Source organism: Notolabrus celidotus, chromosome 8 (genome assembly GCF_009762535.1).
Source record: "Notolabrus celidotus isolate fNotCel1 chromosome 8, fNotCel1.pri, whole genome shotgun sequence".
Taxonomy (NCBI): Eukaryota; Metazoa; Chordata; class Actinopteri; order Labriformes; family Labridae; genus Notolabrus; species Notolabrus celidotus.
In genome coordinates this window covers 27,203,566-27,230,080 of record NC_048279.1, presented here as the reverse complement: position 1 = coordinate 27,230,080, position 26,515 = coordinate 27,203,566, and the positions used below count along the sequence as shown (strand labels likewise).

The window sequence follows — 26,515 nt, the reverse complement described above, 5'->3', positions numbered from 1 at the left end:
ATAAGGGAATTCACAGGCTTCCCAGCAGTTACCACTGTCCCTCACTATCAATCTTAATCTGTATATTACAATAAATGGATATCCTTTCAGGGGCAAACCACCCCAAACCTCAATGCCTGCATTGCCTTTTGTATCTTGTTGCATTTTAACACTTTTAGAGTTTGTTAAACTACAGAGTATCACTACTAAGTGATAGCTGGCTAATTTGTACAGACATAAATTGTACCTGACTGTAGGCCACACTCATTTGTTAAAGCAGCAGTAAGTTGATCTGAAACATCAAAAGTAGCAGATGCATATATTTGTGTTAGAACTTGGAGCCCAACCATACAATGTCAGGAAATGATCAGGATTGTGGTGCATGTGTGAAAGGGGCTAATGCGTATCTATCTTGTTGTCCGAATAATGTTGCTTCTGGTTACGGAAAAATACAACAACATGGCGATGGCAAAATGACCAAATGTAAGTACTTTACAAAAGGGCTTCAAAAACCAGCAGGTAACTAAACTGATCCTAAACTTTCATTCAGTCTATGAAAAGCAAAGAAGAAAAGGGAACTACGTGTGTTTCCTCTCAGGGACAATTATAGAAACCTACCATCAAACTTGAAACAGAAGCTTGCTGCTGGCAGTGTTTCACATGCTTTGGCCTGAAATATGGTTGAAGTTTTTTTCCATTGTGGTAGAACAGTGGAACAACATCATAATGAAAGACCAATCAGATTGATCTGCTATTGTCTCCTCCCACTTGATATGATTATATCTAGAAGAATCTGCTTCTTGTCCGAGCTGATTTTAGTGCTGTCGTAAGTGGACTTACAACAAAATGCTGACTGTCTTTTTAACACTTTTGCTGCTCCGACTGAGTCGTAAGTATATTTTACATTTTCTAAACTAAACCAGATTTATATTTCAAGGTTGTTGAATTTTTGTTGTTCAGCACAGAGCAAACACTTTCTTTCTGTGTTGTTGAATACTGACATTATTTCTTTATTTTCTTCAGGGTGCACAGTTGGTGAGAACTATGAGACAAAGACTGTCGATGTTGGAGAAGATGTGACTTTATTTTGTCCTCGCAAGACCTCTGATGGAACGCATTTACTTTGGTTCAGGCTTGTTTCTGGAGATTTGCCTGAATTTTTGGGAGGAACTCATACCTTTGATTATGATGATGTTAATATAACGAGTAAAACTCCTTGCTGCACAGCAAAACAAGAGCCTGGAACATTCATCCTGATTCTCAGTAAAACACAGCTCAGCCATACTGGACTTTACTTTTGTGTTAATCAAAATCAACTTAAAGTTACACTTTTAAAGGGAGTGTTTCTGAGAGTTAAAGGTAAATAAAACACAGAGCAGTCGTTTTTTTCAAGATATCTTAGAAATACAACCAACCCAGTTAATATGAGCAGTTACAATGTTTTTTTGAATGTAGACATGAATATAGAATATAGACAATTAATATAGAATTAAGGATACAACATTTCTTTCATTAATCTAGGAAACTTAACTTAAACTACTTTTACTCTCTTACACATCTCAAAAATGTTCTCTTTCTTTATTGAATATATAAGACCCAGGACCTGACATCACCACAGTCATTCAAGACATTTCACCTGATCCAGCCCGCCCATGGGACTCAAAGACTCTGCAGTGTTCAGTCTTCAGCAACCCTGACAACAAAACCTGTCCAGGAAAACGAGCATTCTGGTTCAGAGCAGGATCAGATGAATCCCGTCCCAGCATCATTTACACTCATGGAAAGAGAAGTGATGGATGTGAGGAGAGCTCTGAGGCTCCCTCTCTGCAGAAATGTATCTACAGCTTCTCTAAGACCTTCAGCTCCTCTGATGTCGGGACGTATTACTGTGCTGTGGCTGCATGTGGGGAGATATTGTTTGGAAATGGAACAAAGCTCAACACTGAAGGTAACTGCAGAATATTTCATGTGTAGCATTTTTAAACATATTTCAGAATCAGGTTAAAGCCTTTGTGGTGTTTTTATATTGTTTTCTGTAATCAACTGAAATATATTATTAAAATAACTGTGACTTGTTATTTTTGCTTTGTGTCAGGGAACAACATGCTGATGACGAACACACCTCTGTGTCTGCTCTCAGCTGCTTTGGCTATCTGTCTGATTGTTATAGCCTTCCTGGTTTATACCATCAAGACAAAATCTTCTTTTAACAGTAATAACATTTCCTCCATCATAAGTCGATCAAACAGTTAGTATTACAGCTCTGTGTAGATTAACCAACTACATCTTTGGTTTTACTTTATAACAGCTGCTGCTGATCTGCACAGAAATGCTGAAACAGCCAGCTCTGGTCAGCAAAGACAGCAGGTAAGATACATGAAGATACAACAAGATAAAGAACATTTTTCTCCTCTTGTCGATATTAACATCTGTCTCATCATGACATTTTTTGCTGTCTATCGTCAGAGAGATGAGAGCTTACTGGTTTATGCTGCACCACCATTTTCTAAGAAGAAGAAGAAGAAGAAGAAAAACAGCAACGGTGAGAGAAGACACGTGAAAAGAGCAGAGGAAGAGACGATCTACAGCGGTGTCAGAACTGTTGTGACCAACTAACAAAGCAAATAATGGAGTTAAAGGAGTTATATGTGTGTGCGTGTGTGCGTACGTGCGTGCATACGGTGTGTGTGTGCGTGCGTGTGTGTGTGTGTGCGTGTGATTGTGTGTGTGTGTGTGTGTGTGCGTGTGTGTCCTAATGCTATAATGTCTAGCTTTGTGACCATCAGGTATGGATAACATTGTATTATATTATATGATTTGTTTGCAGTAGTTGTATTTTGTTCTGCTGTTCTTAATGATGTCTTACAGGATTTTGCTTTGGATAAACGCCCCCTTTTCTTTTTTTTTGGAGCCTTTATTGAAAAAGTGTTAAACAACATTTGCCTAATTAAAGTTTTTTTTATCACTTTTTAAATGATTTATCTTTATTAGGTAGGACAGCTGACGATAGTTAGAATACCTTAAATGAAAATCAAATATTGTTTGTGTTAGAAGCGTATTTCTTTTTGTAATACTGAATAAAATATGCATGTTTACTCTGCTTTGGTGGTACACGATTATTTCCGTTTTGGTCTAAATAAGATATGCATGTTTAATTTACCATTTATGATCTTACATAACGCCTAAGGTAATTTTACATTTAAACAATAGTTAAACCAATCTGTTAGGCAAATGTCTGAAAAAGAAATAAATGGCAAAATGATGACCCAGTAATTTGATGCTTATTTCTAAATAATCTTATTATCAGAAACATTTCTAAATTTTAAGTCTTTGTTGAAAGAAGTACGTCGATCTATCTATGATCAAGAGGAGGGAGGAATCTGCTCCAGCAAAGTGTAACCCCCCCGCCTAAAACATACCTGCACAGAGCCAGGAAGTTCAGCCTTCTGTCTTAAGTTCTCCTTTGTTCTTCCTCAAGTCTTTTTTTTTTTGCATCTTGTGTTTTGTCTTGTCATGCTGTGACTTCACCTTTTTGAGTCTGCATGCACACAATTTTTTTCTTTCTAGTTCAGGTTATCTTATTATAACTTTCTTTTATGTACAGCTTCTAAATTTTTTTCATTGTGTGAAACATTCACCTTCAGTCAATTCATCTATTTTTCTACATTGAAAGTGACATTTTTCTGATGATGTAGACTGGCTGTAAGGATGGCCTAGTTGATTGGGCTCTAAAAATGAGGCAAAAATCAAAGCTGCAGGCCAAGTGTATTTATTTTCAGTGTAGAAAAACAGATGTGCAGCATTATGTATCATGCAGACCTGGGATGGATGTAAAATCTAATATTTGCAAGAAAAAAGTAGGAAAATGCAACAAAATAGCACATTCACAGACAGATGTGTTAGCCAAAATTAAGGGTCAACACAATGCCACTTGGGCCCTTGCTGCTCAATATGCTCTTTGTAATTGCAACACTCTCCAACAACTGATTGGCTTAAACTTCAACCAAAATCTCCCAAGGACATCCAGCCTCCTCTTATAGAGCAGCTGGCTCCTACCAAGAGTGAAGGATTCATAATCTGTAATCAACTCACCTAAAACTCCTACCTGATCTGCAAATGATCCAAACATATGAAATGGGGCTTCAAAACAATATCCAAATGTATTTACATCAAAGTCATTCTCAAGTTGCATCTAAAAGAGAATTTCTTATTTCATCTGTCAAAACATCCCTCCATCTCATTCAATTCATTCATGCCTTCCACTTGGTAAACCTCCTCATACGCTAATGGCAGGCTGCAGCTCTGTTTGGCAGTTCCTGGCTTTGAATGAGGAACTCAGGCATGCAGTGGAAGACAGGTGACAAACAAAAGATACCTTTAACATGTTTAACAATGAATAAAAAAAACTTTGTTTCATTTGCTTTGAGATATGGCCTTTGTAGTTTTTCCACACACAGGAATATTTGTGTTTTGTCAAAGGGGTTTTCACAAACAGTGGTAACATGCTATGCTAACTTTAACTCAGGCCTCTCAGCCGGCAGTAAGAGTTGTCGTGTAACCTTAGAGCATGCATATGAGCACTTTACTCTACAGGGCACAGGGTTTTCTCATGAAACTGGCCATCTAAGTTAATTCTTTATGAAGTTTTGTGAACATCTAATATGTATGTATATATTTTTGGTAAGCTTTTTGAAAGACAAGGAGACATTTCCTGTAGGTATTTTTCTCTTGAGTGTATTTATAACGCTGTCAACTTTACATGCTTCTTTTAATTCATAAACTATTTCATTAAATGTAAATGGTGTTTGCGGATTAATGTTGCTTCCCTCTTGAGAAGGCAAACTTTGATTTTACTAAAATATATGAAAGCAAAGCATCAGAAGAGTTTATGAAGGGAACGCTGAAATCCTGCTGACTTGATGTTAAACACTGTTATATTAACTGGTGTACATTTTTGGTTAAAATTTGATTTTTTAAATTAGTTTATTTTGAACAAAACTTCTAAACAGCCTCAGTCTTGTTTTAGGTTTTAAGAAATCAAGCAGTGATTTCTGTCTGTGGGAGATCTTGGCAAGAAAAGTCGTAATGAAAGCTTTCTTAGTTGAGATCAAATGTTAAGGCACTCCTTCAAGTCAAGTACAAAGAGTAAGAGTGACAGGAAATGCACTTATAGTGACTGTCAAGGATAACCAATCAGATGCATTTCATGGTTTGACTTTTGAGGACCAAGTCTCACTGAAAAACCAACGAGTTCTCAAATGAGGACAGTGTCAAGATGCTGGTGGTTTGGCTCATACTGATTCTCCTCCGAGAGGGATGTAAGTGAAACAACTCTTTATTTTCCTGTTAGAGTATATGAATGAATTCTAGAAATGAGATAGTTCATGTGATTTTCTTAATGATAATTCAATACTTGTCATTTATTTTTTCATGCATTGTTTGTTTTCTTCAGATACAGAGCCTCTTGTGACCACAGTCCAGCTGGGTGAACCTGCGACATTGACATGTGCTTCTCCTGATATGTTGAACGGTAAAGTCTTCTGGTACAAGCAGCGTGCAGGGGAAACTCTGTCATTAATCGTGAGGCTGCAGAAACACATATATCCTGTGTTTGGAGAAGAGTTTTCTGCCTCCAGATTTGAAGTGAACATTTACGAGAGTACGAGTAATCTGACCATTTTGAGGACCGTGGAAGACGATGAGGGGATGTATCACTGTGCAGTCTCAGAGTGGATCAAGGTTACTTGGAGTGGAACGTATTTGTCATTGAAAGGTAAAGCCAAGATAAGTTTTCCTCTTATTCTCTTTCTCTTTTTTTAACCATTAAAAGCTGCACTTAAATTAAAGCTAGTACAAGAATATTTGAGAGACTGGTAAAAAAAAATTGTACATTAGATGTCTTGACCTTTTTTGCAAATGTGCAAGTTGCACTGGAAAAAATCTTAATTTTTCTATTTGGTGTTTCATTATTATTATCTTAGTGATTTTCTTATTTGATGTCACCGGAATAAAAAGAACCAAGATAACATAAAGTAAGTCGCAGCTCAGCTCACAGTTCCCTTACCTCTCCGAGTAGTGTCAGAAAGGCTCAGATTTATGGTTAACGTGTGAACCTGCTTGATTCACTGTATGAACATTTTTCATGACTATGTTGTGTCGTTTTTGAGAGGAGGAAATCTCTGCTGGTAACTTTGCAAACCTTGAAACTTGGAGGAAACGTATACTAAAATCACCTGCAAATAAGCGATCTGCAGCACAACTCACAGCCCCTGCTTTTGAGTCTATATTCAGCAAAGAAGGTTGCACATAAATGTTCTATCTACCTGTTTTAACCACTGTCTCTGTTCTTCTTTGCAGGGAACACTCAGAGGACATCAAACTTGACTGTTGTTCAGTGGCCATCAGTCTCAGATCCAGTCCGCCTAGGAGACTCAGTGACTCTGCAGTGTTCAGTCCTCTCTGACTCTGAGAGTGACATGTGTCCAGGAGACAACAGTGTGTACTGGTTCAAATCTGGATCAGATCAATCTCATCCAAACATCATCTACACTGATGAAAACAGGCGTGATGAATGTGAAAGAAGATCTGACGCTCAGAAAAGCTGTGTTTATCACCTCTCTAAGAACTTCAGCTCCTCTGATGCTGGGACTTACTACTGTGCTGTGGCCACATGTGGACAGATCTTATTTGGAGATGGATCAAAACTGCAGATTGGTATGATTATTTGTACAGACCTTGATAATGTCTATATTTTAGAAACATCATTATTCATTCGTTTTGTTTTTTTTCTCCTTTGTTCTCCAGAGCAAACAGCAAGTCCTGAGTTAATCGGCCTGGTGATAGCAGTACTCTTCTTGTTCATTTCTGTGACTGTTAATATTGTTTTCATCTGCTTCCAAAATCCAAGAGCAGAATGTGAACCACATAAAGGTAAGAGTTAACAAAACTCAAAATCAATCCAAAATTTGGCCTCTAAATCTTAACATTTTAATCATCCTTATTAATCCCATCAAACAACAACTGGTGCTGATGTCTCAAGTGATTGAACCAAACTGCTTTATCCCTGATTAAAATTAATTCTATATTTTCTGTTTCATTATCCAGCTGCTGTTGAGCTGCATAGAATCAGTGGAGGTCAAATAAATCAACAGGTAAAGTATTTCAAGGTTAATTCAGCTGTAACCAAAGAACTTCAGATGTGTTAACCTTGCCATCTCTTTATATTCTCAGACGGATGAGGACACACAGGTTTACTCTGCTGTTGTCTTCACTGTGAGGAAAGCTGGCAGTGGGACTGTAAAGGACACAATATCAGTGGAGGAAAAGAGGATCTGTGCAGCTTTAAAGGCTTTTAGGTTGAACTAGTGAGTCTACAGTTCTGCTTTCAATCAGTTAATACCCGCTGATCTTTTTTTTGGTTAATAGTTAAACATGTGTTAGTTGAAATAATCTGCATATGTAACTGTGCTGTTTATAATTGTATTGCTATGTGTACATTTTGTCCATTTGTTTCACAGAAATGTTTGTGGTCTTTCATACAAATGCACAGCTTGAGTTTCTCGTGGTTTTCCAAGTAGCGTGTTTTAAAGTTTATAACACTGCACTGTAGTTTTAGCACTCGTATTTCTTATCAAATTCAAACTTCTGTTTCTGCTTTTTTATTCCACTTCTCTTTAATTGTCGTGGTCTGGTGTGATGATTTTTAAATATCCTTAAAGTTTTGTGTGAAGCACTTTGCAACGCTTTTTTTTTCTGAAATGTGCTTATAAATAAACTTTCTTTACCTTGCTTTACTAGTTTTCATTTATCAGTGAAGTTATGATATAAATTTAAATGACTTTCCGTAACAACTTTAAGGGTTTATGTCTCCAGAGTTGCTCTCTTTCTGTGTCACATTAGATAACATATTACACCAAATGTTGGCCAAAAGTCAAACAGTATGGACAGCAAGTGTTCCTGAGAGCATTAATATTGTTAATGTAGTGTGAAATGTCTACACAATTAAATTACAGACATTTCAAATTAATGACGAGGACATTCTGTGGTTTAGTGCAAAGATGCCAAACATGACCTGCAAATATTTAGTTCAAGTCTTACAAGGGATCTTTGTTGGGCCTCTCTCCACCCATAAAGTACAAAAGTGTATCCAACAAGTTTGTGTAGATGCAAGGCCGAAGACTGACTGAACTTGTGTGGCATGAGACTGTAAGCCAGATTGCCCCTGATATCCCAGCCCAGCGCCGGGCTCCGAGAGATGATCCGTCTGTCTCTCCACTTTTATCTATTTGATATCAACGTAGCAGAAAAAAAAAATCTTTTTGAAAAGAAGTTTTTAGGTCAAACAGCGCTAATTGAAATGTCTTCCTTATTTTTTTAAATTTATGTTTATATGTTTACTCAGACATATAAAACTGTAAAAAAAAACTTCATTCGCCAATAATGAAACAAGAACAAAGGTCAGATCTGAAGATATAAGAAGGGGATGGCCTCCTGTCATTAGCGTGAAATGTAGCGTGTCCTTAAGAAGTATCTGTATACATGATTTAAAATCTGTAGCTGACCTGTGGCCTGTTTAGTCAGACTGATGGAAACACCTCTTCACACTAAATCTTGTGTTCATTAATTTCCCCCTCATTATATAAATCATCTCTCCAGCCCCTCTGCAGTTTTTTTTTCTCAGATTCGTTTTCTTATGTTAGGTGACTCAGCCCCCCCCTCCCTCCACCCTTCCTGTTCTGCAGCCTCCCCTTTCCTGTACATGCAACAACTTCACTGAAGCACACAGGCTGTGGTGGGCTGTTTCTCTGCCCTATGACCAAACTTAAAGTCTGTTAACTCAGAACAGAGCTGATGAGATATGACCTTTAACAGGATGTGTATGAAGGAGCTACATGAGGCTTCAGCACAATAAACAAAAAGCAAAGATTGACCTCTTTTTGCTTTTATATTTGCTTTTTACAAGCTCTGAATATTACAGATGAATATTATTACATATGTTGTGGCCATTTAAATTTAATTCTATTGATTCAACAAGTGTTCATTTGTACAAGCTGCCTGATAAATGCTGCTCTAAGCGCTCCTCATCAATCATAAACATGATGTAAGATCACAGTGGGACATCCTGCTCCGGTCAAATAAAAATGGGTGTTGAAAAAGTGAATAAATAGCCTCTCCCCTGCCTTACACCGACTACAAGGGAGGGAAAAAGCACCAGATCACAGAAAAAGTGATACAAATGGTCACAACAAAGTGGGAATGTGCACTTTGTTTACGCATGTAAGGTTTTGTGATCTTAATGAATCATAAATCCAAAGAACTGTAGAATCGTTTCTCTGTTGCCCTTTTATCAACAGTGATGCAGCAGCACAGGCCGACTGTCATGGGTCTCATACTGAGAGTGAGGTAGTGAGAAAAGCCCCTCTGTGTTCACACCTCAGTTTGAAGCCCAACCACAACACAGCTTGTAGTTTCCATAGATCATTTGTTTGTCAGCGGTGGCTGTAAATGCATGTCTATTTGTGTCTGTTTGTGTGTCTGCAAAGCTCTGTGCAATGAAGGGCTAAAACTGTACATCTGTAGCATTTACAGCAACTTATTGGTCAAAACAGTTTTTCGTATGTGGTCAGAATCATGTTGACCCTTGTAAAAGCCACAAACCACAATGCCTTGATCTGAATATTACTCAATGCAGATTTAATCTGAAGGATAGCAAGGTTACCCATGTGTTCACACTCTAAAGAAGCTAAAAGGAGGCATTTATGTTGCTGAATTGGGTTGCATTATATTCCCTCACATGAATTCAGATCACAACATGCAGATCAGTTAAGTGAAAGAGTATAAAATCCTCACAGGTGAACATGTTCCTATGAAGTCTTTCTGAAGTAGAAGCTGCTACAAGTGGATTGAAGAGTGAAGTTGAGGAAATGGCTTGACTTGCACCAAGTTTAATAACTCGCCTTGCTGAATCACTGTCATTGTTTGACTGTCATGTTGAGCACCATGCCTCATCATATTACAATTACTCAAAGCTACGGTGTGAAACTTTCATTTTGTGTCAATCTTGGCCCCCAGTAAACAAAGCAGCAAGTCCTCTTCCTGATTCTATCACAGCACATTTGTAAGTAGCACTCCATAACACACTGTCTGCTGCCTTTCACAGTGACACATATAACTCTCTGTGAATCTTTTCCACCTAAAATATAAGGTGAATAAACTCTTATGTTAAAATGTTAAAATGCAAAAGGAGAGGGGGGAGTGACATGCACCAAATCATGCCAGGACCATTGACTGTATAAAATGTGGATGTAGTATCCATGACGTCACCCATCTGTTTCTGAAGAGCTGTTTTGAGACCATTCAGCGGCAGCAGCCATATTGCTTCTGTCGAGCCAGTGTGACGTAAAGAGGCGGAGTTTGAGCCTCCTAGCCAACAGCTGCAGTGTTCCCGCAGTCAGCTGTGCCTCTCATTGGAAGACTCATAATCTCTATATCTTCAAAATTGCTGCGTTAGAAAAAAATTCACCCCCCTCACAGTGAGAGCACATTGAGAAATGAGCTATCCAGACTACACTCGTCTTTTGTACCAGGCTGTAAACATGTTTACTTGTGGTGTAAAGATCGTCTTTTTCCCATTCGTGTGTATGTGACTTCTGGTACTTCCGGAGCCAGCCTCAAGCGGATCCAAGATTAACTGCAGCTTTTAACTCTTCCCCATTGGACTCATATCTTTAGACTGGAGGTTGCCACTTGGCCAGGACCAGGAGTCCATCCCACAACTAGTGTGATGAGGACTGCAGCCTCTGCACATTACAAGCCTGCACTACCAACTGCTCTCTGCCTGTGCCCCCAAATAAAGCATATTAAATCAAACAAGTTAAAAGTCTGGTTCAAAAAATGTTTAAGGTTTGAATCACTCCTTCCTTTATTCGTTCACTGTGCAGGATGTAAATTGTTTATTGTAAGTCATCTGTTTTGATTGTATAAAGCTCAGACTTAATCATGTGTTTGCATTCTTAAGGGCTTGATTGGAGGAGCACACTGTTTAAAGAGAGGCCAAAATCCACCTCAACTCCACCTCTTCGCCTGTTTCTAGGTTAAGTATGGTTGAGTCAGTATTTCCTTTACAGCAGCGGCCATCGTTGGGCTTCATAACACCTCTCCAGAAACTGATGGTGTCATCACCGAGACTATGTCTAAGTTTTAAATAGTCTAAAGGGGAAACACAAAAACCTCTGACTGTTTCTTGCATGCACCTCAAAACCCATGGGATTTAACTTTTTCATCAGAAACAAAACTGTTTTTGGTTTCACAAATTATGTAAATCTTGTCAATGTAGTGGAAAATACTTTTTCCCTTAATAATTTTCAACTGTGTAGTAGGATTATTGGCCATGCTTTCTTATCGCTGAAGCCAATCAGCATGTTGAAAAGGGGCTTTTATCACAGTTTATCATATCCTCTTTAACTTTCTGACCTACACCAAGTGGTTTTATTTGCTCAATCTTAATCACACCCCTTAACCACACTGTATTAATACATAATAAATAAAAACAAATATATCTCTTGATATCAGGAGGTAAAGTAATGTGTCATGACGGAGGATTTGTGTTTGTATCAATTCTTTTGTTGTCAGCTATAGAAAAAAAAACCCTGTGACACATGAAACCAAACCTTGCTCTCGTTTTGTTTTATGTGTTTAGGTTGGAAAGATTGCAGATGTTTCCACAGACGTGGTATACGAGTCAACGTGATCAAAAGCCAATCAGATTGCTCTGACACTGATCCCTCCCACCTGAAAGGATTTTATTACTGTGAATCATTTTAATGTGTGCTCATAATAACAGCTGTTTCCAGTGGATTAACCTGAAAATGCTTGTTGTTTTTTATTTCTTGCTGATGCTCAGAGTGACTCGTGAGTATACGCTAATCTGTCAGAATCCAAATATACATTTAAAGTTTGTCATCCTCTTACAAAGGTTGAGAAAAGCACATTCATGATTGTTCACCTGTTAATGTGAAATACTGTCTTTTCAGGATGCAAGAACGATCCGACTTTTGAGACAAAGACTGTTGATGCTGGAAGAGACGTGGAAATGGAATGTAAACGAGAGGGTTCAGGGAGCCTGTTTTGGATCAGGATTCGTTCTGGAAAATTTCCAGAATATTTAGGCAAATCATACAGTTTACCTAGTTTGGATACTCATATTAAAACCTCAGAGCACACTGGAGCATTTGTTCTGCATATTACCAAAGCAAAGCTTGGAGATACAGGACTTTACTTCTGTATGAAAACAACTCAACAAAACTTGATGTTTTTGAAAGGAACAAATTTGACGGTCAAAGGTAAGCAACCCTTTTTTCTTTGTTAATACTTAACACGCTTACATAATTTAGTCAAAAGACAAAATAGCTTTCTTTCAGGAAATTGATAAAAGCTTCAAACCATCTGGTTTCAATTCCCAGCAGCAGAACCTGTTACCACTGCAGTCTCTACACCTGAACCAGTCCATCCTGGAGAGTCTGAGGGTAAAACCTGTCCAGAAGAGCACAGTGTGTGCTGTTATAGAGCTGGATCACATTCAGGAGGATCTAATTTTACTCTTGGAATCAGTGTCGACCGTGATGGATTCTCAACAATGAAATGCAACTGCAGTTTCTTCAATAACACCAGCTGTCAAGATGATGGAGCATATTTCTGTGCTGCGGACACATGTGAGAAGATAAAACCAGGAAACAGATCAAACCCAGACAATGAAGGTAAATACTTCCTTTTTGTGTAGAAATAGGAAGTTGTGGGGTTTTGATTTGGGTAATTTTTCTTTTCTTTATCTGTCACTGTGTCATACATTGAAAGTTACTTTGGAAACTAGTTGTTAACTTTCATTATTTGATGATTTTTATGTCAGCAGTGCAGAGGGATTTGCAGACAGACAACACAGTCCTCCATCTGTTAAGTGCAGCTCTGGCTGTAAGCCTCATAGTTATAGCCTGTCTCCTTTACTCTTTGAGGAATCTCAGGAAACAATCTGGTGGTTGTAACAAAGGTAAGAAAAGTCAGTTATATGTCAATCTATGAAACAAGAACAGGCAGAAGTCAATGCAAATTAACATTTTGTTTTTATTTTATTACACAGTTGACGTTGTCCTGCAGAGTGGAACTGAAACAGCCCGTAATGATCAGCAAAATCAGCAGGTAAGGAATGTAGTTAAGCACAGTCGGAAATTTATAAGCATGTTTTTTCTTGGCAGTTGTGTAAATGCTGTATTTTGCCATAACCTAACAGTACTCCTTAATTACATCAGGCAGATGAGGACTCGTTGATTTATTCAGCACCAACCTTCACCAAAAGGAACTCTGGCAAAGCCGGAATAAAGGGTGTAAGACCAGTGGAGGAAGAAAGCATATACGCCCAAGTCAGAGTCCCTGAGGTGAACTAAAAGCAAACACTTGAATCAAGGGAAGAGAGAAAAAGGCATCTGAGTATTCATTTATTTTTGGGAGTTTTTTGGAGAAGGTGGAAAAATTCTGAGATTTACATCAGAATTGTTCTGTTTTTCTTGAACTCTGACTTTTCCTCTGACAATTTAGATATCCCAAATCTGAATTCTGTCTATTTTTCTCATGTCAGACTTTAATATTTTCTGCCATCATGATTCTCCTCAGAATCTCTAGAATAATGTCAAAACTCAGATTTTTCAGTTTCCTCAAAATGTTGACTTCTTTTATCAGAATTCTGAGTTTCTTTTCAGAGACCTGATTTTTTTTTCAGAATCCTGAGATTCTAATCAAACCCTGAAGTCTGACTTTTTTTTAATCTCAGAGTCTACACTTTCTCAGATCTCTGAGTTCACAGTCAGATTTGGGTCTGACCTAAAAATTAAAGAAAAACATTTCAGTGGCCCAAATCCTCTCACAAGAATTTCTACTGATTGCTGCTGTAAAACGTTTGTGTTGTCAATTTTGCCTGTAAAATATATATTTAAATTATTATTATTAACTTAAAAGTATATATTTTTTAATTTGATATTATTCATACGTGTTGTCGAGGAAATGAAACCCCATGAATTAAAAATAATAAAATAGTCAAGTTTTCAGCAGTAGAAGAGATACGTTTTCAGAACTGAGCAGATTATTCCGATGTTGTGTGTCCCTTCTGGCCGATGACTATTTAAATAAATGAAAGCCTTTTCAAAGTATTGCATTGTAGACAAGATACCAAACCAATAATGGAATAAAAGGTACAATGTTCTACTTTAACTGCTCTTTGTTCAGTGTGACTGTCACGACTGCTCTCTTCTAGTTTTATATATGTCTTGTTTGCTATGTTAATATCCACTTCCTGTTTTTTGTAGTTTCATCTTGCGGTTCATGTCTTGTTTTACTTCCTGTGTGTCATATGTTAATGTTGTATTTTATGTTTCTGTAGTCTATTTCTCTTTGGTTCCCTTGTCTTTAGTGTTGTCTGTTTTATTTTCTCAGTGCTGTCTCCTTGTGTATAATTTATAGTCTTACTTCCTCTCTTGTCCTTCCTGTGTTTTCACACTACTGTGATTGTGTTTCACGCGTGTTTGATTCCTCGTGTTTTCCCCTCTCTGTGTTGGTTCATTCGGTGTCTCAAGTGTTCCCGGCCCCGTCACCCTTGTGCTTTCTTTCTTCATTCCTGTTTTACCTACTGTGTTTTTTGAATAGTTTTTTTTACTGCTTGTCCTGTTTCCTCAAACTATTTTGAGATTAGAGTTTTGATTTTTGGACTTTGATAAAAGTAAGATTTGTTTTGACGCTTGTTTATTAAACAGTTTGTATTTATCAATTGGGTTCCTGCCTTTGTTTTCAATAAAACATGACAATAACTCCATGGTTGAGCATCTTCTTTAATCAATGAGATTTTGCCATTTTAACATGGTAATTTTTTTTACCACTGTTGTAGTTTTTTCTTTGAGTTTCCAATATATACAGATACACTTTGTCAAAAAAAAGTTGTGTTAGTGCTCCAGAACTTTGAGTATGAAATCACTGAGCCCAAATAGTTTGTTAAACTCTGGACAAAGTTCAACATCAGTGGCATCAGGGCATGAACACCAGTCTAAGCACATTGCAAAGCATCAAATGCACAATAATGGAAATTACATCACAATTTTAGACTGTAATACAGTAGAACGAGGTTTGAACCTTGAGGTCCTCGATACTTAATATTCCTTAAACAAATGTCTTAAAAGCCTGCTTTTTGGATAAACGATGACCTCTATATGTCTTTTTCGTTTTTTATCTGCTCTGTATGTAATCCCCCTGTCTGTCAGTTAATTGGCATACTCACTTTCAAAGAGAAATATCTTAACAACTATTGGACAGATTCACAGAAAATGTTCCACGGACATTCAACTGGAGTACGTAAGAGGGAGCACATTACTCCGATCCTGGCCTCCCTCCACTGGCTACCTGTGCACTTCAGAGTCCATTTTAAGATTATGTTATTTGTATTTAAATCTTTAAATGGTCTGACCTCGCCTTACCTCTCTGAGCTCCTTCACCCCTACGCTCCTGCTCGGTGCCTCAGGTCAGCTGATCTGCTGCTCCTGGAGGTACCGAGGGCAAAACGGAAGCTGAGAGGGGATAGAGCTTTTTGTGTTGCTGCTCCAAAATTATGGAATGAGCTTCCCCTCCACATTAGACAAGCCTCCTCACTGTCCATTTTTAAAACTCACCTTAAAACCCATTTTTATTCCTTGGCTTTCAACCCAGCATGAGACTCTGCTCCTGTTTTAGTGTTTTATGGCTTGTTTTTATTTATTGTTTTATTGTTTTTATTGTTTTATTATCCTGTGTTTTAATTGTTTTTATGCCTGCGTTGTTTGTCTATTTATGTACAGCACTTTGTTCCGGCTGTGGTTGTTTTAAAGTGCTTTATAAATAAAGTTGAGTTGAGTTGAGTTGAGTTCAAATTTCCAAGTGGATAAGTTGAACTTGCACCATTATTTGGGGCCCCATCATGAAGCTGATTATTTGCTTTATACTAAAGCTTACCAAGCTAAGGTCGTACCCATTAGCTTCCACTGTACTTGTGTTTGGAGGTAATTAGCTTACTTATGATTGCAAGAAAATATTAACAGGCTTTTTTCCTTACACATCAATCGACCATGTTGAAGCTAAATTACAATTTTTTTATAACACCTGTTTTGCGTTTTTTGATTTGTCCTTTAGTTATACTGTGGTCAGTTTGCTTGTCAACCAAGCTAGCCATAGTAATGTCTTTATTGGCTAGTATGTTGCTAATATAGGCTGTTTTCAAAACCGCCTACTATACTAGCAGTACGTACTGATCTGGCCAAAATTCAGTATTTAGTAAGTAGTATGTGAACAAGAGCAGTTTTTCGGTGCTGTGAAAAGTATTAAATTCCATATAAACCACTTCTTAACTTTTTAAATCATAAGTGATGCTAAAGAAGCAGTTTCTCTGTCAGCTTGGCCGTTGTTTACTTCCGCTCTCCGAAACCTGAAATTCAGTGACGTCTGGCCCAGCGTACTGCAACACAGATAGAACAGAACAGACAGACTACAGACTAAATTCAAACACAATATGTAGTAGGCAGTACCTGCTGTCTGTAATCTACCTTAAAATCCTTCCCCTCAAAGACTTAACCTTAATCTCTTAATCTTCATCTCTTTCTCCACTTCTCCTCTCTAACAGTGGAGCAAACTCTTACCATATTACTGCAGTAACCACGCTACACATTAAAACTAAATCAAATAATTTGCCCGACACAAGAGCTAGTTTTGCAAAGACAAAAACATAGCTTGATTTAAGAATTTTAATGGTTTGTTAGATTTCAAAGGACTGGTGTTCATTTGAAAGCTGAATAAGTGTGATTCATGATCTGATTAGTTGATAAATCCTTCAGTAATCAATTACCTTCATTTGAGGCTCATTTGGACAACCCATAATGCACATTAGCTCTGAACTATGTCTGGCAAGACTTTCTCATTGTTTGTGTTGTTTGTTCAGCTTGAACATCAGGATTACTGAAGGACAAATGTTTATATGTCTTGAAAGATCCAACAAGGTCAACTTCCCTCAAGTGTAAGATGTGAAATATTTCAGTAATTTCTTGCAGTAAATACTTGAAACAGCATTGGTAACAATGGCAGCTAGTGCTGCTACGAAAGAAAAAATAACGCCCAGAGCGGATATGTGTGAAAAGGTGAACATCTTGTCATTGGTTACATGTGTTGTAAGAGCGGTAAAATGTCTCACAAAGACCAGGACAACGTCTCTGTGGCAGGATGTGTTTTTTTGGGTTACTGTCTGTGGTAACCAATCAGATTCTTTTGATGGTTTGACCTATCAAGACCATCTCACTTCCTTCACTTGCTGAAATGCCTTTAAGATTTCTAAGAAGAGACAATGTCAAGATGATCTTGTTGTGGGTAATGCTGCTTGTTCTTCATAAAGGATGTGAGTGATACTCCACTTTTCTCTCTTAAGAATTTAAATGCCATCTGTAATCTTTTTTGCTGCTACATTTCCACATCATGGACTAACTTTTATGTCACCTGTCATACATTTTCGGTTATTCAGACACTCTTGTTCCAGTGACAACAGTTCAACTTGGTGAACCTGCAACCTTCACGTGTGTTTTACCTAAAAGTGAGATCAGCCACAGAGAGCTCAGCCTGTACAAGCAGAGGGCCGGGGATACTCTGAAGTTAGTAGTGACGGTTCGGAAATCTATGAAGCCTCAGTTTTCACCGGAGTTCTCCGAGTCAAGATTGGAGGTAAAATGGGATGACAGTTTTACCAACCTGACCATCATGAGAACGATCCAAGAAGATGAGGGCATGTATCACTGTGCAGTCAGAGAGTGGATGATGAAGACGGAATGGAGTGGGACCTATTTGTTACTAGAAGGTAATCATGTGATGTGTTTCTTAATACATTTGTTGTAGAATCGAATTTAAAGCTTCACTGTGTTAATTTTAGAAGGACACAATTTATTTGGGCATAACAAACCTGTTAGGACATTTTTTATAAACCTGTAAACTTCTGTTCACTACAAACGCATTAAAGATAGCATTTTTATTCATTTTCAATATTTAGAGTTACTTGATTATATCTGATTACAAACCACTACAAGTGACCACTTTTTCAGTACCAAATACGAAACTTCTTTCAGAGCTCAGTGCCACAGCGGTGTGTGTATGATCGTGTAGCACATAAGCAACAAATGTGTATTTGATCAGTGGTTTTACTAAAACTACATTATTCTGTAAGTTTATATCAATAAACCTCTCTTTGTTTTTCAATAAGAACCTTTTAATTTAAAACATATTATTGCAGTTCTTCATCTGAGAACCACCAGATGTTGTCACTACATAAAGTTAATAAAACCATAACCAAAAGTGTTATTGTGTTACTTAAAGATGAAACTATTGAAGTGGAAATAATACACTCTTAACTCGGGACCTCCTGTAACACTCTTATTGACCTTTAGCAGGTGAAAGACTCCACTTGAGAACTGCTATAACATACCTTTAAAAAAAATGAGTGACAGAACCCCTCTTTTGTGCCATCTGCCGTCGCCACTACTCAACAAAACACCCCGTTAGATATCCTGTGTGTATATGTGTCCTGTGTGTATATGTGTCCTGTGTGTATATTTGTCCTGTGTGTGTGGGTTCGTGTGAGATGTGTGGGTTGATGTGCACTGATTGTTGTGAGGTTGGGTGGATGTTAAGTACCATATTTTCCATGTCTGTATGCTTGTACAGACTGTGGCAACAATTTTCCTTGCTAAGGGCAATAAAGGTATATCTGTCTATCTTATGACTATAGCATATTTATTTAATTTATTAAAGCCATGAGAGACCATAGACTGTAAAAAATATGGACGTAGTATCCGTGACGTCACCCATCTGTTTCTGAAGAGCTGTTTTGAGACCAATCGGCTGCGGCAGCCATATTGCTTCTGTCGAGCCAGTGTGACATAAAGAGGCGGAGTTTGAGCCTCCTAGCCAACAGCTGCAGTGTTCCCGCAGTCAGCTGTGCCTCTCATTGGAAGACTGGTAATCTCAATATCTTCGAAATTGCCGAATTAGAAAAAAATTCACCCCCCTCACAGTGAGAGGACGTCGAGAAATTAGCTATTCAGACTACACTCATCTTTTGTACCAGGCTGTAAACATGTTTATTAATGCTGTAAAGATCGTCTTTTCCCCATTCACGTGTATGTGACTTCTGGTACTTCCAGAGCCAGCCTCAAGCGGATCCTCGATGTACTGCAGCTTTTAACACTTCCGCATTGACTCATATTTTTAGACCGGAGGTTGCCGCTTGTGAGAGACACGACTGGGTTTTGCAGCTGCCCCAAGACACTTAAGACTTGACTTGACTTGGACTCGTGACCAAAGACTTGAGACTTGACTTAAACTTGCAAAAAGTAACTTGTGCCCATCTCTGATATCAGACAAATTAATTCACACATGAGGGGATGGAATGTGACTGATATGTTTGATAGAGGACAACAGGATGTTTTTACGGAGATATTCACAGGACTGGACCGGCAAAGAGATAAGATGTAGCACTCTGTTCACACAGCTTAACTAATTTGACACACTATACAGAAGGTTTAAGATATTTCATTGAAACCAAATGTGAGATGTATTTTATCATTGTAACTGTAGCTCTGGTCAATGTTTCGACAGTCTTATTTTGGATAAAATAGCTCTACTCTTGCTTAATTTCAGCAGACTATCATGCTGAGTGGCATAAACCTAAACTCCTAATGGGGCCGTACTTAACTTGTAATTCTGTCACTTCGAGTTTCTTATAAAGATTTAACTTTTTTTCATATTCTTTTTAAGCTACACCACACCATACCTTGATTTTGTTAACATGAAACTACTTTATTTATTGTTTAACCTGTCTCAATCCTCTGATGTGTCTTTTTTTTGTCTTTGCAGAAAACACTCAAAGGACATCAAACTTGACTGTTGACCAGTCACCCACTGTCCCTGATCCAGTTCGTCCAGGAGACTCGATGACTCTGCAGTGTTCAGTCGTCTCTGACTCTGAGAATAAAACATGTCCAGGAGGTCTCGGTGTGTACTGGTTCAGAGCCGGATTAGATAAATCTCATCCAGACATCATCTACACTGATGAAGACAGACATGATGACTGTGACCAGAGATCTGAGGCTCAGAAAAGCTGTGTTTATCGCTTCACCAAGAACGTCAGCTCCTCTGATGCTGGGACTTACTACTGTGCTGTGGCCACATGTGGACAGATCTTATTTGGAGATGGGACAAAAGTGGAGATTGATGGTAACAGCTAAATACTTTTTTTATGAATTAACTTGCAGACTTAAGTGTAAAATGATTGTGTTGACATTATTGTTTCTTGTATTTTGGGGGGCGTTGTTTTGTCAGGGAATTTTCCGCTGAAGGCCGATGTGATTATTATTCTGCTTGGTGCTGTCTTGGCTCTGAGTCTGATCGTCATGGCCTTCCTCATTTGTGCCATCAACAAAAAGGACAATGATTGTTGTAAAGGTAATAATGCTTATGCTTATTTCCTTTTCTTTAAATGTCATTATTATGTTTTCTTTATCATCTTATATTTATCTATTTGTGTTTTTCACAAACTCTCAGGCTCTCGTGTTCTGCAAAACAACTGCAGTGGTTGGAAAAGTCAACTTGTAAGGAATTTAAAGGTAGGAATGATTTTTTTAAGTGCCCTTTTTTTGTTTTGTATACATATTGAAATGTCTTGTCTCATTCATATTACCTTAGAGAGAAGAGATTTATTCGGCTGCCATCTTCACCATGATGAACTCAGAGAGAGGTGCAGTGAGAGGTGCAAATGCAGCGGAGAAAGAGAGGATCTACGCCGCTGTGAGGGCTTTTGGTCTTGATGAGTGATTTAACAGTTAGTTGGTATCCTATGGTCTATGTACATTTTAGTCTGTTTAGCTCACAAAGGCTTGATATTGCTGTAAAATAGTGCTGTAATAATAACAAATCATTTTAAATTCAATTTTGTCCTTATACATTTGAGATTATAAATGAGCTGTTGAGCCTTCTCATATGATATTTACACCAACTCACCCTGAGCTGGGTAACAGGGTGGTTAGTGGAGCCTTTTTCAGCTCAGGTGTTGTCCCCCTAATGTATACAATTGGTCTAAACTTGACTTCTACCTGTACTTGTCGTCTGAGGGCAGGATTGCAGGTGACTTGCCAATCCACCCAGCTCCTTACAAAGGGGTTCTTTTTACCTACAAAAAATAACTGTATAAATCTCTTGCAAGAATAAATAATTTATTTTTTTCCCTTAGCATATTACAGTTTTACCATGCATTCATGGATGCAGCAACAAACTGTAATCACAGACTATGAGACGCAATTTTGAGCCCATGCAGCGATTTCCACAACAGAGTATTTCCTCTTTTTAATACAGAGCGGCCTGAAGGCACAAAGATCACGGCAGTCCAGCATTGGCTATTTGGCCTTTGAATCTCTAATGATTTGATCTAGTGTAGATGAAGAAACCCTTTGAATTATTTGCTTACGCAGTCTCTGACAGAGTGAAGGACCTCCTCCCATCTTCACGTCTCAGAGACTCAGCCACTCTAGGATGCCATTTTTATTATTAACCTCTTTCAAATTAACCTTATTTGTCTTAAGGTGTTCCTCCACATGTTCTTTGTCAGCATGACACAACTTTTCAGTGTTTTGTTGCCCCTATCCCAACTTTTTGAAACCTGTTGCATGCATGAAATTTGATATGAGCACATATTTTAATAAAATGATATATTTTTCAGTTTCAACGCTTGATAATTTGGGTTTGCACAATTTTTTATTTACAAATACTAATAGTTTAAATGATCTGCAAAGTATCCACATCTGCTTTTATCACCATGTTACACTGCATCCTAACTTTTTTGGAATTGGGGTTGTACAGGGGTAGATGTGGACTGTATGGATGTCTTTCAGGTACAGGTGCTGTGGATGTTCTATATGTATGTATCCTCTGTACAGAATGTAGAAATGAATTTCCCTGTAAAAGGACAATAAAAGATCCATCTGTTGATCTATCTTCCTGTTAGGTTGACTTTTTCTGTTGCCTTCATATGTTAAGTCTTTCAACTGTAACATAAGCTACATAAAAGAGACAAACAGGTTCCATATATAGGAATGTTGATTCTAGTCACTGTTGAACAGTGATACATCGCCTTGTCTTCTTGCATTGTTTTTAGAAATGGTAAGATTACTCACAATCTTGGTAACCTTCAATCTCTGGGCAGAATACTCTGCTCCATACATAGGGTTTGTATTTCTCTACAGTGTCCGGATTAACTCCAGATTATCCCAGCACTTAGTATGTACCAGTATTGCCTCACTCTCACATGCTTCATGGGGTGCAATACATAGAAAGGTTGCAGGTTCACTAAGTTTAACCCTTGTCAGTGGAATCAGTGACTCTAGAACACAGTTAAATGTACAATAACCTTAAATCGTGATTAACAGTATTAATATAATCTCCAGACTGATAATGAGAGACTATTTAGTCACTATCACTTACAAACCTGCTGAAGGAGAATCAGTGTAATCAATAGCATGTTTATCTTGGCACTGTCTTTTGTGAGGAGACATCTTTGTTATCTTGTGCCTAACATGCTGACATGGTACCTGATACTTCAAATTAATCTGATTCGTTACAACAGAATAATAGATCAAAGAGCATTTCCTAACACACTTGTCCTGGTTAATGTGAAATATACAACCTCCACAGAAAACAAGAGAACAACAGCTGTGGTTTGGACCTCCATGGGAATACTGAATTTCCATCAGATGAACATCAAGTGGTTTACTGCACACTTTGCTTTGCTATCATTAGTAGTAATGCAAGTTAGAATTCCAAACAATACATCAGCCCTCAAGCAGTGTGATGTATGTTTACTCAGGAGGACTTTTTGGGAACGCTTTTATTACTGTGTGTAATGTGTATGTTATAAAAGTGGTTTGGTTTCCATACTTTTTTTCTGTCTTCGTCCAGGATCTTGTTAGGATGTCGAGACAGAAAATCCGGCAGTTATGTAACATTTTCCACCCAGAAAACAAGCAGCATAAAACTGTTTGATTGCCATCATGTGGACAGAGCTCACACAGCATGATTTCAGACTTTTTACTGCTTTAAATTATGTGTGACAACATAGATGAGGAATTTTTGCTTTTTAAGTTAAGTAAAATAAACACATTTAATCAAGGTAAAAAAGGTATGCTATGCGTTCACTCTGATCACACCATTAGAAAATTGGGGTTTGTCCCACATTAGGTTTCTCAAATGTAATACAAAGAAAATATCAAGGTGTACTGCACCTTTCAGTCACATATTGCACTCACCAGCATGTCTTTTTGAATTTCAAATAAACACAAGGTACTTGTGTTTTAATGAAAGGATAAACACTCAGAGAAGAAACCCATCCCATTTTGCCCTCAGCCCATCAATGTGTGCTCTACCAACAAGTTACAAAACCCCATGACCCCTAATGTCCCAATCACATTCAGTGAGCAAAAAGAGCTTGGAGAACGGCAAACAGGAAATCCATTTTTTTTAAACTTCCAAAATGTGCACTTCGGACTACGATAGATCAAGTGTGCAAGAGAGAACGAGTGTAATGTGTAATGTTATAAATAAATACAATTAGATACAGAGCACTGGTGTGTGCAGACGGCATGTTTGTTCTGCCAGTGAGTACAATTTAGAAAATAAGTAATAATAAAAAGAAACACATTTTGCAAACTCTGCCCTGTAAGGAGACCTTTAGTGCCCTAAAACATGCCTTTAAATAAAACGTATTGTTATTCAAAGTATTCAAAGTATTATTTTGTATTCCAAATTTAGAAAGAGAAATAAACATTTCAGGGTTAAATGTTAAGGGGATTCAGAATAATCTGCAATGAAATGTATCCAATCCATGTTCAGACTACATGTTTCAGAGTTCTATAATCTGGTGAGAGTTAGGCGTGATTTCTAAATGAAACATTGAAGGGAGTGGATATGTGTCTGATGCTTTTTATAACAAGCACAAAGCAGTGTGGTAGGAAATGCACGTTGATGTCTATTGTGATAACCAATCAGGTGCATTTGAAGGAGTGACTTTGAAGCCTACGTCACCATGTTCAGTCACAATATAACTGAGAAGTCTCCAAAAAACAGACAGTGTCAAGATGATTGTGTTCTGGATCACACTGCTTCTCTTCCATCAGGCGTGTAAGTAATAAATAATAGAGTCCACCTGACTGATAACTTTTTGTATCTGATGAAGAGTTCTTAATGTGAACTCTGTTTTTAATGCCTTTATGCCAATTGTTATTTAATTTTGAATTTATTGTCTTTATTGTTTTCATTTAGATCCGCTGATTCCAGTGAAAACAGTTCAAGTTGGTGAACCTGTGACCTTAACGTGCGTTACTTCTGGGGAATCAACGGAAATAATCTACTGGTTCAAGCAGAGTGCCGGGGAAACTCTGAAATTAATCGTGACACTGAACACATTTGGAATGCCTAATTATGAGCCAGAGTTTTCAGCTTCAAGATTTGATGCAAACATTCACAAGAATATGAGCAATCTGACCATTTTTAGAACAACTCAAGAAGATGAGGGGATTTATCACTGTGGAGTATTGGTCTGGAAAGTGCCAACTTGGAGTTCAACCTATTTGTCATTAACAGGTAAATATGTGATGAGAATCACTTCAGTGACACTGAGCTGACGTCTCTGAACAACTGTAAGAACAGTAGCCTTATTTACTGTTGTTATTTGGAGCAACTTTTAAGATTTCATAACTGACTATTCAATAGAGCTAAATATAAAATATGTTAAAAGATCCAGTTTGGTAAATTACAAAATTTAGTCAATGTGGAAATTCAAGGATCCAGTTTTTCATTTGAAGACTCAGTTCTTACTCTGACATTTGATCCGTTTTTTTTTGTTCCAGGACACCCTCCGAGGACATCAAACTTGACTGTTGTTCAGTCGTCGACAGTCTCTGATCCAGTCCGTCCAGGAGACTCGATGACTCTGCAGTGTTCAGTCCTCTCTGACTCTGAGAATAAAACATGTCCAGGAGGTCACAGTGTGTACTGGTTCAGAGCTGGATCAAATAAATCTCATCCAGACATCATCTACACTGATGAAAACAGACGTGGTGAATGTGAGCAGAGATCTGACACTCAGAAAAGTTGTGTTTATCACCTCTCTAAGAGCGTCAGCTCCTCTGATGCTGGGACTTACTACTGTGCTGTGGCCACATGTGGACAGATCTTATTTGGAGATGGAACAAAAGTGGAAATCGGTATGACTTGGCATCCATTAACGGAGGAAATATTCAAAACATGTTGGTAACATCACGACTGACGAGTGGCTTTTTTTGTTTTCCAGTGAAAACTCATCCAGAATGGATTGCCATGGGGATATTAATAGTCTGCTTGTTCATTTCTGTTGTTGGAAACGTTGTCCTCTTATGCAAACAAAAAGTGCTTCAGCAACTTAAAGGTAAGTGCTGTAAAAAAGTATTACATTCCTTCACTTTGAAAAGACTTAAACTATGAACTTTCTGCACATGAACTGGTTAAACTTTACTGTACAGGGTTAAAACATCTCATTTTACATATTGATCCTGCCTTTATGAAGAATAGCTGCTACATGCAGTTAAAATAAACAAGCTGTTCTATTATTCATCTCAGAGACTCAACCTTTAAATATTATTTACTTTATTACTTAGAAAATAGTCAACAGTTTCAATCTGAAATCTTCTCTAAAGACATTCTCCTCTCATGTGAAGAGTCAAGTTAAGTACATTTATCCATATATATGAATTTTCATCGTGTTATTTATCTCTAGGATTGGAAAGTGAAATTTCAGAAGCACAAGCTGACAGCGCATGCCTACAAGTAAGTGATATTACAAGTGATAACGCAAAATAAATCTTGATACTTGAAACAGACGCTATTATATTTATATTATTGTGTTTGTTTTACTACTTTATGTCTCTGTACAGACTGGTGCTGATGATGAATTGAACTACGCTGCACTGAATTTTTCTGCAAAAAAATCAAGAGGCAGAAAGAAGAGAGAGTTAGTGGAGGACGGGGTGTACGCTCAAGTTAGATGCTGACACTGTTAAAGACGATCAATCTGAACCCTGCATCCAATTGCTCGATTATCAGGGAAATATTAAGCCCATAATATATTTTGTTGCATATTTTACTTTTATTTCCATCATTATTGTTGTGTGAGAATAAACTGTACAATCTGACAAACTCTCCTGGTCTTCATCTGAAAGTTATTGTAAACAGCTGCAATAAAAAAATATGTGGTATAATTTTCAAACAGAGAGATTCATTTTTACATTTTTGAGTTCTGGACATTTTAACACTCTTTCTCATTCACCTGATACATCCATCAGTTTAAACGGCTCTGTGAGTGAACTCCTTCAGTGAATCTAAAGGAGGAGGTCACACAAATCTTGCAGCGAGCTGT

At 37.7% G+C, this 26,515-nt stretch overlaps 5 protein-coding genes across 6 annotated transcripts; all 5 read left to right on the top strand.

Annotated features, from left to right (window-relative positions):
* The first annotated feature begins 452 nt into the window (after positions 1-452).
* On the top strand, positions 453-2,926 carry LOC117817651. Its single transcript, XM_034690403.1, has 6 exons — positions 453-462; positions 1,003-1,338; positions 1,574-1,927; positions 2,075-2,191; positions 2,288-2,346; positions 2,446-2,926. The coding sequence occupies exons 1-6, from the start codon at positions 453-455 to the stop codon at positions 2,593-2,595; spliced, it is 1,026 nt and encodes a 341-aa protein (XP_034546294.1). The 3' UTR covers positions 2,596-2,926.
* A 1,382-nt stretch (positions 2,927-4,308) lies between these two features.
* On the top strand, positions 4,309-7,665 carry LOC117818037. Its single transcript, XM_034690895.1, has 7 exons — positions 4,309-4,336; positions 5,203-5,297; positions 5,432-5,752; positions 6,337-6,693; positions 6,784-6,909; positions 7,084-7,130; positions 7,210-7,665. Exons 2-7 carry the CDS (start codon positions 5,255-5,257, stop codon positions 7,342-7,344), a joined length of 1,029 nt encoding a protein of 342 aa, XP_034546786.1. The 5' UTR covers positions 4,309-4,336; positions 5,203-5,254; the 3' UTR covers positions 7,345-7,665.
* A 4,170-nt stretch (positions 7,666-11,835) lies between these two features.
* On the top strand, positions 11,836-14,791 carry LOC117818042. 2 transcript variants are annotated; one of them, XM_034690900.1, is made up of 6 exons: positions 11,836-11,889; positions 12,012-12,320; positions 12,444-12,734; positions 12,884-13,021; positions 13,112-13,170; positions 13,281-14,791. In XM_034690900.1, exons 1-6 carry the CDS (start codon positions 11,847-11,849, stop codon positions 13,413-13,415), a joined length of 975 nt encoding a protein of 324 aa, XP_034546791.1. In that variant the 5' UTR covers positions 11,836-11,846; the 3' UTR covers positions 13,416-14,791. The 2 variants fall into 2 exon arrangements, with proteins under 2 accessions (XP_034546791.1, XP_034546790.1); XM_034690899.1 differs by having other exon boundaries at positions 12,441-12,734.
* A 2,475-nt stretch (positions 14,792-17,266) lies between these two features.
* Positions 17,267-22,063, top strand: LOC117818035. The gene is made up of 6 exons (XM_034690893.1): positions 17,267-17,428; positions 17,552-17,881; positions 19,933-20,292; positions 20,398-20,520; positions 20,620-20,681; positions 20,761-22,063. Exons 1-6 carry the CDS (start codon positions 17,350-17,352, stop codon positions 20,887-20,889), a joined length of 1,083 nt encoding a protein of 360 aa, XP_034546784.1. The 5' UTR covers positions 17,267-17,349; the 3' UTR covers positions 20,890-22,063.
* A 2,137-nt stretch (positions 22,064-24,200) lies between these two features.
* LOC117818041 lies at positions 24,201-26,284 on the top strand. Its single transcript, XM_034690898.1, has 6 exons — positions 24,201-24,243; positions 24,385-24,705; positions 24,972-25,328; positions 25,415-25,528; positions 25,877-25,926; positions 26,034-26,284. The coding sequence occupies exons 1-6, from the start codon at positions 24,201-24,203 to the stop codon at positions 26,148-26,150; spliced, it is 1,002 nt and encodes a 333-aa protein (XP_034546789.1). The 3' UTR covers positions 26,151-26,284.
* The last annotated feature ends 231 nt before the right edge of the window (positions 26,285-26,515 follow it).